The 14,545-nt window shown below is 36.7% G+C and overlaps 1 protein-coding gene across 1 annotated transcript in view; it reads left to right on the forward strand.

The window, feature by feature from the left end:
- The first annotated feature begins 2,258 nt into the window (after positions 1-2,258).
- Positions 2,259-14,545, forward strand: part of MS4A7 (membrane spanning 4-domains A7) — a 48,324-nt gene continuing 36,037 nt past the window's right edge. The window contains exon 1 of the mRNA XM_049780852.1: positions 2,259-2,320. Within this exon, the coding sequence (XP_049636809.1) occupies positions 2,259-2,320 (62 nt within the window). The remainder of the gene's footprint in view (positions 2,321-14,545) is intronic.

Here is a 14,545-nt window from a genome sequence, read left to right on the forward strand (position 1 = left end):
TAGACAACTTGGTGAATTTACTGCTATGTAGTTTGCAGGAAGTAGAGATTCTATAAACATTTGTTGAATAACAATATTATAAAAATAAAAATTTATAATATAAATTTGTACCAGAAAAGTTCTATCTTGAATTTGGAGATGTCTGAACTTTGACTCTTGGGGCAGATAAAATCAGTGGATATTGTGTTTATATTATTTAGAATTCCAAACTATCTTGGTGATTCTGAGCCCATTAGTTTCTTTACTTATGATTTGATTAGTTTGATCTGATGCTTACTGGCATTTTGAGAGATTCATGAAGAGATTTGGATGGTTGAAACCTCAGGAGGGCCCAGTACTTGGATGTGATAGGGTCAGTGGAGAACATTGTTGTTTAGTGTCTTCAATCCTTTTGTGTACTCTTTGTTTATATGGCCCTGGCCCTGCATCCTTTGCCTTTCAATACTTCCAATACTTTGTCAAGTCTGTTGAGCACATATCAATATCCAAGTAATCGTGTCTAATTTGGGCAATGAAGTTGTAGATAGAGGTAAAAGATAATGTTTACAAAGTCGTCAATATAATTTTGGGGCAAAATGTTTTCTAGATAGGAAGATGATATTTATAATATACAACCTTTATTGTCAACTAAAACATACTTCTCAAAAAATTAAATTAGCATTCAATTCAAAGCATCAATTGGCATCACTTTGCATTAGGGAAATCCAAATCAAGATGACAATGAAACATCTTTTCACACCAGTAAAGAGGTCACAAAGCAAAAATAGTAGGAGCAATCTGTGTTAGATTAAAATAATTGTATTATGAAGTATAATATAGTAAAGTGAAATGCCTAAATCACCCTCAACCCCAGAGTCTACAAAAGAAAAAGAGAAAAAGAGAAATATAGGTGGAAAAGAAGATGAGAAAGGAAAGTAATGGAAGAGCAAAGGTCAGAACTTCAGTTATATTGGGGATGTGGGAGAATGGGATCGCTATATATCCAAACCACAGACTAACAACACTAAAAATGTAAAATCTAAGCATAACCACAAAACTTTGTAATGTGCAAGGGCTGGGGTAGCAGTAAGAGTGAGGATGGGGAGATGAAGTTTGGTAACACTGGTGATGGGGGTTGATACTGGTGGTGGGATAAGGTGTTGAAATAGTCTATGCTTAAAACTCAACAATCAATAACTTTTATAACCCACAGTTCTTTAATTAAATAAATAATTAATTAAAGATAAATAATAAAATACAAATGGGAAATTCCAAATTGTAATAATCAATTCAAAGGCTAATATTTGGATTGTAGGCACAGGCTAAGTTAAAAAGCAAATCTACATTGTTCACAAGCACGCTCCTATTTAAAAACCAAATAAGTTAATTGTTATTTTACCAATCTAATGAAGTGTAAATGACCAAATTTTATAATTCAGACAAAATTTTTGTCCTATGGGGCTGGAGTGGTGGCACAGTGGTAGGGTGTTTTCCTTGCACGTGGTTGACCCAGGAAGGACCTCGGTTCAATCCCTAGCATCCCATATGATCTTCCAAGCCAAGAGCAATTTCTGAGCACATAGTCAAGAGTAACCCCTGAGTGTCACCAGGTGTTGCCCCAAAATAAAAACAAACAAAAATTTTTGTCCTAGTAAATGTATTGTTTATAGGGAACAGACAGTCTGATTTTATACCCAGTTCATTCCAGGGCTTAATAAATATGTAATATGTCATGTATATTACATATGTGTATATAGTATTTTACATATATACATACATACTTATAGTACTTTTACATACATACTTTTTTTGGGGGTTTTGGGTCACACCTGGCAGCACTCACACTGGCTCTACACTCAGAAATTGCTCCTGGTATGTTCAGGGGACCATCTGGGATGTCGGGATTTGAACCATCATCTTTCTGCATGCAAGGCAAATACCCTACTTCCATGCTATCTCTCAAGCTCCTTACAAACATACTTATATCTATGCAGAATGGATGTCACTTGGTGACATCATTTTGTTGACCCAGGCTTCAGGGTTTTATATTTAGAGGTAAATAAAAACTTTTTCATCATTTTCCACATTTTATATAAAAATTAAAAGAGAAGGATTAAAATTCTATGCAAATAAAGAAAACATTTCATTTCAGTAGTAATTAGTGGGGCGAGAATCTATTATTGGGAGCACAATAAAGTAACCATCCCCAAGAAAAAGTGGACAACAAGACCAGGTCACTGACTCCAGACACTTTCTGTAGATTGCCAATCTCACCAAAAATGGTAACTAAGGAGAGTGAAAATGGAGAAGCTCTATTTGATACCAAAGAAGGGTCCCAAGGGTAACAAGTTGTTCTGTACTTTTTCACTGAGTAAAATTGTTATGTTGCTGAAACTGACCATGAAAAAGACCCAACATGGGGACTTAATGATCTGATTTCTCCATCTGAACCTATGGAAATATTGAACACCAAATACTTTAAAAATCAAATATCAAATATACATGATACATCAAATTTCCTAAGTTCCTGGAATTCATATGAGCTGTAACAGTCTCAACAAGTCTGTCAGTGAAAAAATTTGCAGAACCCGAAATGTTTCATAAAGGAAGCCCGATGCATTGTCAGCTTCGCTTAAACTGTATCTCAAATTTCAAAATGGTTCATTTATTTTCACTATTCATCATGCAATTGATAGAATTTGATTTATATACTATTTCTGTGTTATCACACAGTGAATGAATAAAGTCAAGATTTAAATTTATTTAAATATATATTTATTTCTGGACATATTGTAGCTTTGATTTTGTGATTAAAATATTGCACGATGTGAGAAAATTATTTTTTAAAGAACATAAATAATTTTTTTATTGAGGCATAGGGAGTTACCAAGTTTTTCAAAGTGGAGTTTCATGTATACAGTTTCCCAACACCAATCCCATCACCCTGTCCATTTCCCTCCACCAATCTCTGCAGTTTCAACTGTCCTGTTCACTCTCTGGCATTGGTCAAGTTTGTTGCCGCCTGTTGGTTTCATTGGAAATGAATACATTAATGCAGTTACCTCCAAAGACAACTTCCCGGTACAGAAATCATGTGAGTTGTTCTAATAACCTGTCATTGACATCGTTTCAGAATATGTGGTTTAGGTACTCAATACTTGGCAAGAAGGAGCCTTTCAGGTTCTGTTTCTAGTTGTTTCTGCATCAGTGGCTTCTCTGCCAATTGAAGTCAGAACAAGAGGTACCTCCAGGCCACTTGCCCTAGAGCTTTATAAACTCCCTCTATTATCTGAAATGAGTCCCCCAAATCAGAAGAGATAGGACAAGTTTTCTGGTGTTCTGTCTAGTTCACCTCCCTCCACCTTGATATGTCCAGATTCTCCAATTTCTTGTAATAGAAATAGCAATGAAATAGATAATGGAGAGGAGATTAAATTAGTAAATAATTAGACAAAGTCCAAATGAAAACCTTCAAATTTACCCAGAAAGTAGAGAATGGGACGACAATATATGGAAAGAATAAAAAAGCACTCTCTGAAATTAAAGCATATTCGTCAAAACCTATTATCTTGATAATCAACTTTACTCTGTTTTATACTCAATCTCAATGATTTTTATAAACATCTTCCTGTATTCCAGCATTATTTATTTATTTATTTATTTTTAACCATATGGCTGTGGTTTACAGTTCTTGATAGATGAGATGGAGGCATACAATATTCCAACTCCAATCCTATAAACAATGTCATCTTTCATCACCAATGTTCCCATGCTCTCTCTCATTTCCCCTCCCTCACCCATGGCCATGCCTGCCATCTTGTAGATCAGTGGCCCCTGGCTCTTATCTTCCAATTATTTCCCTTTCTCATCTTCTTTTCCCTCACCTCAATTTTTCCCCTTTTCTGTCCTTCCTCCTCCCTGTTTCTGGGGTCCAGAGTGATCTATATTTAACATACTTCTTTTCACTACATTACATTTCTTCATCCACTTATTCTATTTACCATACCATCCTATATCGTCCTGCAACAAACACTTTTGTATATAAACATAATGTCTCTTATTGAGTAAATGATAAAGGGAGATACATGTATCAATTGGCCTCCATCAAGGATGAAATAGGAAGGGAATCCAACTCAAAACGAATGCACAAAATAGATCTTCGGGTCTGCTTTTAAGAAGAGATTCAAGAAAGTCACTGAGATTCAGATCCAGGATCTGTTTTCTTGTTCATTTGCTCCCTCTTGTGGCTCAACTCAATATATCACTTCAATAGCAAGAAAATAAAGCATTTTAATTAGGAAAGTGCAGTGAAAATATTCTAGTTTCATCCTGACCCTCCTAGATGTAGCCTGGAGACGATGGCCATAGGTAATTGATTCTTTTATTATATTTCAGGAATAAAAACACAGTGTCTGTTTATTATTGGGGCTGATTATTGTTTACTGAATACTTGACTAAATAATAAATGTATTCCTGTCACAGGAATAGCTAACAATATGCTATCAGGGGTCTCAAACTCGCGGCCCGCGGGCCGCAAACGGCCCTCCATACAACATTTTGTGGCCCTGCCCTAGAGGAATCTTTTTTTGTTTTGTTTTGTTTTGGTTGTTTGGGTCACACCCCACAATGTTCAAGGCTGACTACTGAATTTGCACTCAAGGATCACCCCAACCTTGCCTCCTGTGGCCCCCAGGTAAATTGAGTTTGAGACCCCTGTAGATGTTTAGTTGGAACAGTGGAAATAAACTACATCTACTAATTGTTAAGAAAGAAAAAATACTGCCAACAATCATTTTGAAATAGAGGCTATGGATAAAAGATATGATTTTAGAGAACAAAATAAAATCTAAATTAGTCAAAATGTTCTGGAAAACAATGCCTTTGGGGGAATCTATTTAGGAAAATGAAATTGGTTCTATGTTATAATAAGTACTATAGATGCAAAGAATGTCTTTCTGGCTTCTATTGAACACAAAGAAACTGCTGGAATCATTCTCTACCTAGTATATTAAGTTTATATATATATAAAATCTGCATTTTAGAATTTTTTTTGTTTTTGGGCCACACCCAGTGATGCTCATGGGTTACTACTCCTGGCTATGTGCTCAGAAATTGCTCCTGTCTCAGGGGACCATATGGGACGCCTGGGATCGAACCCAGGTTCATCCTGAATCAACCGTGTGCAAGACAAATGCCTTACCACTGTGCTATCTCTTTGGCCCCTGAAATCTGCATTTTAGAATCATAGAAAGTTTCATAAGCAATGTCATGCATCACTCAGAAGACACTTAGAAATATGGGGCCGGAGCCATGGCGCAGGCAGTAGGGCGTTTGCCTTACACAAGCTAACCTAGGACAGACCACAGTTTGAATCCGTGGCATCCCATATGGTCCTCAAACCAGGGGCTATTTCTTTTTCTGGGAGGAGGCACACCCAGCAGCGCTCAGGGGCCACTCCTGGCTCTACGCTCAGAAATCGCTTCTGGCAGGCTCAGGGGATCTTTTGGGATGCTGAGATTCAAACCACCTTGCATGCAAGGCAAACCAGGATGATTTCTGAGTGCGCAGCAATGAGTAACCCCTGAGTGTCACTGGATGTGGCCCAAAACCCAAAACCCAAACCAAACCAAAACAAACCAAACAAAAACAAGATACACTCAGGAATAAAGAGAGACATTCTGGAGGTAAAAGTAATGTAATAAGAATAATTTAGGAGAAACCCAGAGATTATAGATGCTTATACATCTGCTTATTACATCTGCTTATAAATGTTGCTGGTGAGATCAGAATCCTGGCGAGTATGAGCGCTTACTAAATACCATCCAGGAGTCAATTCGGGGGAAATAACTAACTTTATTTTAGGAGGAAATGAGATAATTTTAATGTGTCTCAGCCAATCAAGTCAGGGAAAAGTAGAGTTGAGCTGTAAGTCAGCCAATCAGGTTAGAGACAAATAGAGTGTGAGCTCTGTTTAGGGGAAAACAGATGTAGGGGATTAAGGAAAATGGTGTGTGCTCTGTGTATTTACATGAGCTTTGTGTACTCCATGTGTTTAGCTACACTGCTATTCTAGAGGTGAAAGCATGGAGGCCAAATTGACTTACTTTTTATTCAAAACTTTTGGGTAATCTTTGGCTTGAATAAAATATACAGAATTGGATGAAAGGCAGATTGGCAAGACTAGGGTGTCAGTGGTATAAGCCATTAGTCATTCGCAAACTTGGCTCCAGTATGCCACTGCAGGAAGATGGGGCCAGGATGAAAGGCCCAAGGTATCCTATCTGCCTCTTAGAATGCTATAACAAAGCAAAGAACTCCAATCTCCACCTTCCTCGCTGAGGGGAATGCAATGGGCAGCCATTGCACAGAACTGCCAAATTCTCCTTGGGGTATCTCAGGAACAGAGACCAGGGCTGTTTCATTATCTACCCTTCAACCAAACCGCAAACAAAAACATGGATCTCTTCTAATGAGTGGTGTTGATTCTGTCAAAAACAGAAAATCAATAGTGCATCAGAGGAATCCATCTTTTATTTGCAGGTCTTTTATATGCAGATTTAGTCCTGGAATGCTGCCTGAGATAAACAGCTGGGTGTTTCCTTGTAACCTTAGTTGAAGGATCAGTACTGGATCAAAGGTCTGAGATCTCTGGAGTATTTCCTGTTGAATCAGAAAGATAGAATTCTGGGGACCAGGTCTGAGAGAATCCTAGAATTGAATTCTTCTAGGTGTAGGCTTTCAGTATAGGACCAAAGATTAAACAATATTGGGATGTATAACTCTAATACCCAGTCCTAATTCAGCCTTCCTTGGTTGACCAGTTAGTTGTTCATTGTGCAGGAAATAGACCAACACTATGCTGTCATGGTCACCATGGATATAGGTTCTATGCATTCTAACTGGACACAGAGAGAGGAACCAGGGCTTGAGGCTCACTGATAGTTCCATGGGCCAGAATCTCAGAGAATGGATCCCTCTGAAGCCTTGATCATGACTATGCTTAATGTCACTCCAGGAACATGGCGGGAACTTCATACATACTGGCTGAGTAAGAGAATTAGTTGTGGATGCATATTGAATGGACTAGTGGTCAAGGATAGTTCTAATAGATGAAGGGAAAAATGAATTCTAACACATATACCAAAATAAGCCCTTAGACATTTTTAATCATGTGTTGAGCAGTGATTTGAACACCTGCTAAGTCCTCTTGATTTCTTTTCTCTTTCCTTATTTTCTGTAGGGAAATGGCTACTGACTTATAATCTAAATGGGAGAAACCACAATCTTTGCAATGACAAGCAAACCATCTTTGTGTTTCTAAATGTGAAGTGTTTTATCATATATTTAAAATATGAAGAAAGCATATTAATATAAACTAAAACCATTTCTTCATTGGATAAAAAGAACATCAGTTTGTCTAGAGAATACAGCTGCCGAGAGGAAGAAGTTCAATAATATATTTAGTGGCTTCATCCTCATCCAAGATAGGCTTTGGATTTCAAGACATTTTAACAAGTAGGATGAAGATAGTTTTATATTTGATGTATATTGTGAAGAAGAAATGTATTTATCCTTTAATAGGCACCTGGTAATTTTCAACGTTACTTCTAAAGAAAAAAAAATCTACTTTTACAATTGGAGCAAATGCAATGGATATTAGAAAATTTGAGTCAATTTATATGTCTCAGATAATGCTAAATGGATATTATTTTTGAAAGTTGTAGGTATAATTGAGCATACACACATGTGCCTAAACTTAGACGGGACATATACTGTTCATCACAGTGTACAAGTGGAAAAGCAACACAGGTCCATGACATTCCATCACGGATTTGTGAACTTCTAAAGGTTAACCAGCAAATGGCAGCAAAGTGTACTTCGAATGAGCATTGTAAAAACTGTAGGCTGAATTACCCTGTATTTTGTTTGTAAACTCTGCTCAGCTTCATTTAAGATAGATAATCCAGTACTGTGCCAAGGGCCTGTCAGTGTGAGGGATAGATCTCAGCAAAAAAAAGCCAACTTAAAATTCAAGTACAGACCAAGAAATGGCCTATGTGTCGCACGCAGGTCACTACTGCTAAGCATTGCTTACACATGGGTGCCATTCGACAAATGCCACTCTGCTATTATTCCAAATGTTACTATACACAAGGTTCCCCTTTAATGCTTGCATCTGGAGAGACAACTCTCATCATCCCATTTGACACAAAAATGAAAATTACTTTCAGGTAAGGAATAAAATGCATACACCCAGAAGAAATTGTGAAAAACAAAAAGGCCTTTTCTATTAAAAAAAAAAAAAGCTTGACTGGGTTCTCAAAGAAGATAAAGTGATGTGCATGATACATTATTCAGTAACAATTTTCCAAACTACAGTATCAAAGAAAGGAGAGAGTGGAGAGAGTGGAGAGAGAGAGAGAGAAGAGAGAGAGAAGAGAGAGAAAGGAGAGAGAGAGGAGAGAGAGGAGAGAGAGAAGAGAGAGAGAGAGGAGAGAGAGAGAAAATGTCTGCCACAGAGGCAGGCAGGAGGGAAGGCAGGAGGGAAACTGGGGCAGTGGTGGGAAATGTGCACTGATGAAGTATATTGTACATTGTGTGATTAAAACTCAATCATATACAACTTTGTAACTATGTATGGTTCACTAAAAACACATGGTGATTCAATTAAATAATTTATTTATTAAAAATAAAACATAGGAACTGCCTCTGCTGCAGCTGTGAAACACCTCACCTGGAAGAGCTCCTGACAGCATGTCAACAGAGGTGAGCTGACCCAGCCCACAAAGGGCAGAGCCAAAGATGCCTGGGTTGTGCTCCGTGACCTCACACATCTCCTAGTCACTGAACTTCAGCACAACACATAGAAACCACTACACTATAAGTGTGACAATGGGGAAGCAACATAGGCCACACCATGCATAGAGAATGAAGATAGCAGCTCTGATAACATGAAAGTGCTGACCAGTTTTGTAACCTCTCAGATGAGGATTTAGAGAAGAAACATGGAGGATTCTAATAGAACTCAAAGAAAGCATTGAATGAACTGAATGAACCACAAATAAAAATCAAAGAATATAAAAATATAAATGGGGGCCTGGAAGGTGGCGCTAAAGGTAAGGTGTCTGCCTTGCAAGTGCTAGCATAGGACAGACTGCGGTTCGATCCCCCGGCATCCCATATGGTCCCCCCAAGCCAGGGGCGATTTTTGAGCACATAGCCAGGAGTAACCCCTGAGCGTCAAATGGGTGTGGCTGAAAAACCAAACATATATATATACATACATATATATATACATACATATATATATACATACATATATATATATAAATATATATATATATATATCTGAAAAAAATCTAAATAACAGGACTGGAAAACTTGATAGGTGAAATAAAAACCTCACTGGAAAGCAACTCCAACAGAGTAAAAGTGGCTGAGGACAGAATAAGTGAACTGGAAGGTGAGATGCATAATAACTCTATACAACAGAAGAGATTGGAAAAAGAGCCTTAAAACAAATAATCAGACAATGGAAAAAAATCCTCAAAAAATGTGAACAGATGAAAATAGAAGTCTTTGATAAACTCAACAGAAACAACAGAATCATTGGAGTTCCAGAGACCCAGGAAGAAAATCTCCAGGAAGAATCAACAGACAAGGACATCATTGCAGAGAAACTCCCAGAGCTAAAGAATGCATACAACCAAATCCTGCATGCCCAAAGAGTATCAGCTAAAAGAGATCCAAAGAAAAGTACTCAAGACACATCCTAGTCACAATGACAATCTCACAAATAGGGATAAAATACTGAAAGCAGCAAGATCTAAAAGGAAAATTACATTCAAAGGAGCATCCTTAAAATTTGTATTAGAACCTGTTAAAAGAAACCCTCAAGGCCTAAAGGCAGTGATGGGACATAGTGACAAAACTCAATTAAATGAATGCTTCACCTAGAATACTACACCATCCAGATTCACATTCAGGTTTTAAGGAAGCATACATAGCTTCATGGATAAATAACAGCTCAGAAACTTTACAGGCTCAAAACCAACCTTAAAATGAAAACTGAAAGGTCTATTTTAAGATAGACCAAGTGACACTCCAAAATCATACATAAAGATGACACTAACTTCCATGACAATTATTTCTTTAAATGCCAAAGAATGAAATGCTCCAGTTAAGAGACACAGAGTGGCAAAATAGATTAAAAGGCTGAAACCAACATTTTGTTGCAATGCAAGAAACACATATGGACGATCAGAGTAAACATAGACTCAAAATCAAAGGTTGTAGAGAAATCATCCAAGCAAAGAACTCCCTTAAAAAAGCTGGAGTGGCCATATTAATATCAGCTGACACAATTTTTACTCAAAAAAGTTACAAGGGACAAAGATGGACATTTCATACTAATCAAAGGATATGTAAAAAAGGAAGAAATCACACTCCTAAATATATATGCACCCAGTGAGGGACTAGCAATATATGTAAAACAATTGTTGACAAATCTGAAAGAAGATATCAATAGCAACACAATAATAGTGGGAGACCTCAACACTGTCCTGTCATCCCTTGATAGGTCAACTAGGCTAAAATCCAACAAGAATATACTAGCTCTGAAAGGAGAAATGGAATAAAGTATATATATATATACTCCAACCCCAGAAAACTGGATACACATTTTTCTTCAATGCACCTGGGGCATGTTCCAGGATAGATCACATGCTGGTCCATAAAACATACCTCCATAAAATCAAGAGAATAGAAATTTTATGAACTACTTTCTCAGATCACAAAGCACTGAAATTAGAAATGAACTACAAAGGAACACAGAAGAAAAATTTTAACACCTGGAATTTAAACAGCTTACTACTGAACAACCAGTGGATCAGAGGTGAAAACAAAGAGAAAAACAAAAAATTTCTGGAAACAAATGAGAATGAAGACGCAAATTATCAGAATTTGTGGGACACAAAAAAGAGATACTAAGAGGAAAAATTTTTATAGCTTTACAAGCACGCATTAGGTAGGAAAAATGGGCCTACATAAATAACTTAATAAAACAGCTTATAAAATTAGAAAGTGATCAACAAAATGAACCAAAAATAAGTAGGTAGAAGTAAATAACAAATATTCAAGCAGAAATCAATGAAGTGGAAATCCAAAAAAACAATTTAAAAGATCAATGAAAGCAAAAGTTTATTCTTTGAAGAAATAAACAAGATCAACAAACCACAAGCAAAACTACAAAGAAAAGCAGAGAGAGAACGCTAATAAACGGAATCAAAAATAAAAAGGAGGAGATCACTACAGATACTACAGGGATTCAGAGGGTATCATAGAGTGCTTTGAGAAACTCTATGCCACAAAACATGAGAATCTGGAAGAAATGGATGAATTTTTGGACTCATAATTTTTCACGGCTGAAACAGGATGATCTAGCATATCTAAACAGACCTATCACTACTGAGGAAATTAAAATGGTAATTAAAAGGCTTCTCCAAAATAAAAGTCCAGGCCCAGGTAGATTCACTAATGAATTCTTTCAAACCTTTCAAGAAGACCTACTACCAATCTTTTTCAGACTCTTCCAGGAAACTGAAGAAACAGAAACACCCCCAAATAGGTTTTACAAAGATTTAACATCACCCTGATACCAAAAACAGAGATGCTGCAAAAATGAAAACTACAGACCAATATCCTTTATGAACACATATGCAAAGATCCTCAATCAAATTCTAGCAAATAGGATCTAATGCTTCATCAAGAAGGTCATACACCATGACCAAGTAGATTTTATTTCATGGATGAAAGGATGGTTTAACATACATATCAATATAATACACCATATGAACAAAAGAAAAAAAGCCATGTGATAATATCAATAAATGCAGAGAAAGCATTTGATAAGGTCCAACACTCATTCATGATAAAAATTCTCAATAAGACGGGAGTGGAAGGAACTTTTCTCAATATAGTCAAGGCCATTTACCACAAGTCAATGGAAAATATTATACTTAATGGAATCTTTGATAAAGGGGCAAGAAATGCAAAAAAAAAAAAGGTGCAAAAATGTCTTCTTCAACAAGTAGTGTTAGGACAATTGGTCATCCACATGTAAAAAAAACAAAAAGCAAACTCAGACCTCTATCTAACACCATGCATAAAGGTCAAATTCAAATGATTTAAGACCTTGATATCAGACCTGGAACCATAAGGTATATAGAAGAACACTTAAGTAAAACACTCCACGGCATTGAGATTAATGATGTTACCTCCACTGCGGAAACTGTCCAAACAAGTGGAAGCAGCAATTAAAAAAAGTGGGACAACATTAAACTGAGAAGTTTCTGCACCTCATTGGAAATAATGACTAAGATACAAAGAAAAAAAGGTCTCCCACAGAATGGGAGAAACTATTCACCCAATGCTCATCAGATAAGGGGTTAATATCTAAGTTATATGAGGCACTAACAGAACTTAACAAAAAAATATCTAACTCCATCAAAAAAATGGGGAGAAGAAAGGAACAGACACATCCTCAAAGAAGAAATACAGATGGACAAAAGACACATGAAAAAATGATCCACATCACTAATCATCAGGGAGATGCAAATCACAACAACAATGAGGTACCATCTCATGTCACAGAGACTGGCACATATCACAAAGAACAAGAACAATCAGTGCTGGTGGGGATGTGGGTATAAAGGAATTTTTATTCACTGCTGGTAGAAATGCCATCTAGTCTAGCCTTTCTGGAAAACAATATGAAGATACCTCAAAAACCGTGAAATTGGGGCCAGAGTTCTAGGGCACAAGCAGTAGGTCGTTTGCCTTGCACGCTGCAGCTTACCTAGGATGGACTGCGGTTCTATCCCTGGCATGCCATATGGCCAGGAGAGATTTCTGAGCTCATAGCCAGGAGTAACCCTTGAGCATCACCAAGTGTGGCCCAAAAAACAAAACAAAACAAAACAAACAAACAAACAAAATCAACCCTAGAAATTGAGCTTCCATATGATACATTTATACTACTCCTAGGAATATACCTTAAAAGCACACACAAAAAAATACAAAAATGCACTCCAATATTCATTGCAGCTTTATAATAGTCAGAATCTGGAAACATCCCAAATGCCCAACAACAGATGAGTGGCTAAAGAAACTGTGGTACATATATTATAGAACACTATGCAGCTGGCAGGATAAATAAAGTAACGAAATTTTCCTATACATGAATGGACATGGAAACTATTATGCTGAGTGAAATGATCAGAGGGAGAGAGGTAGACTCAGAATAGTCTCACTTATCTGTAGTATTTCAGAAAATTAAAAGATAGTATGGTAATAATACCCAGAGACAATAGAGATGAGGTTTAAAAGGACCAGCCCATGCTGTGAAGCTTACCACAGAGAGTGGTAAGGACAGTTAGAGAAATAACTACACCAACTTTTATCATGACAATGGTAGTGAAAGAGAAATAGAATGCCTGTCTCAAAGACAGGCAAGGGGTCGGGGAGGAGGAAGATTTTGAGCATTGATGGTGGGAACATTGCACTGGTAAAGGAAAGTATATTTTTATGACTGTACCCCAACTACAGACATGTTTTTAATAATATTGCTAAATAAATATATTAATTAAAAATTTAGAAAATGAAAAGTAAAAAAATGGAAAAATAAATAATAAAAATAAAATAAAAGCTGTTATAAAGAATGGGAGGAAACTAAGAATTTTATGAGGAGCTAAAAATTGCACTAGAATTATAAAAAGATTTTAAGCCATTACAGAAAATATAAAAACTTATATATATGTTATATAAAAAACTTACATATATAAAACATATATATGTTATAAAAACTTATATATATTATGTAAAATATATATAAGAAAACTGTTGATGTTTGATGGGTTTTTCCCTCCTTCGAGGTAAAAGAAAGGCAGAATTTTCCTTCATGTCTAGAGAGAGAGAAAGAGACTGCGGTGAAATCATGCAAAATGTTGAGTAAAGAGCTTCAACATTTGAATAAGACATTAACTTCCCTCTACACAATCTGAGGAACCAAATGAGTCACCACTTGGAATTCAGACTTTGGTGGCCTTTGTGTTTTTCTATTACAGTATAAAAATTACTCTAACTTCGCAGGTTTAAGACAAGTCACTTAAAGGGCTTAGGGTTTGAGGTAACTGTATCCTTTGCTTCACAATCTCACCAGGCTTAATCAAGGCCAAAGTTTGATATCAAATGAGTCATGACTGGGGAAGGAGCCACTTTCAAGCTTCTACACTTGACATAATTCAATCCCTTGCAGTTGACTAATGGGCTCTTTCCATGCTGCCCACTGGTTCGAGGTCAGAACTATTAGGTTATTTGCTAGAGGTCACTCTCAGTTTCAAAAGGGTATCAAAAGTCCTTCCCACAAGGAGCTTCCTAATATGGCTGCTTGAGTCCTGAGACCACCATTGTGTGAGAAAGGCGTGCCTAATGCTACATCCTTTAATAATGTAACCTATAATCCCGCACTTCTTGTCATCTTTGTCCTCTTCTCTTTATTTAAAGAAAA

This window comes from Suncus etruscus, chromosome 9 (assembly GCF_024139225.1).
Source record: "Suncus etruscus isolate mSunEtr1 chromosome 9, mSunEtr1.pri.cur, whole genome shotgun sequence".
Lineage (NCBI taxonomy): Eukaryota > Metazoa > Chordata > Mammalia > Eulipotyphla > Soricidae > Suncus > Suncus etruscus.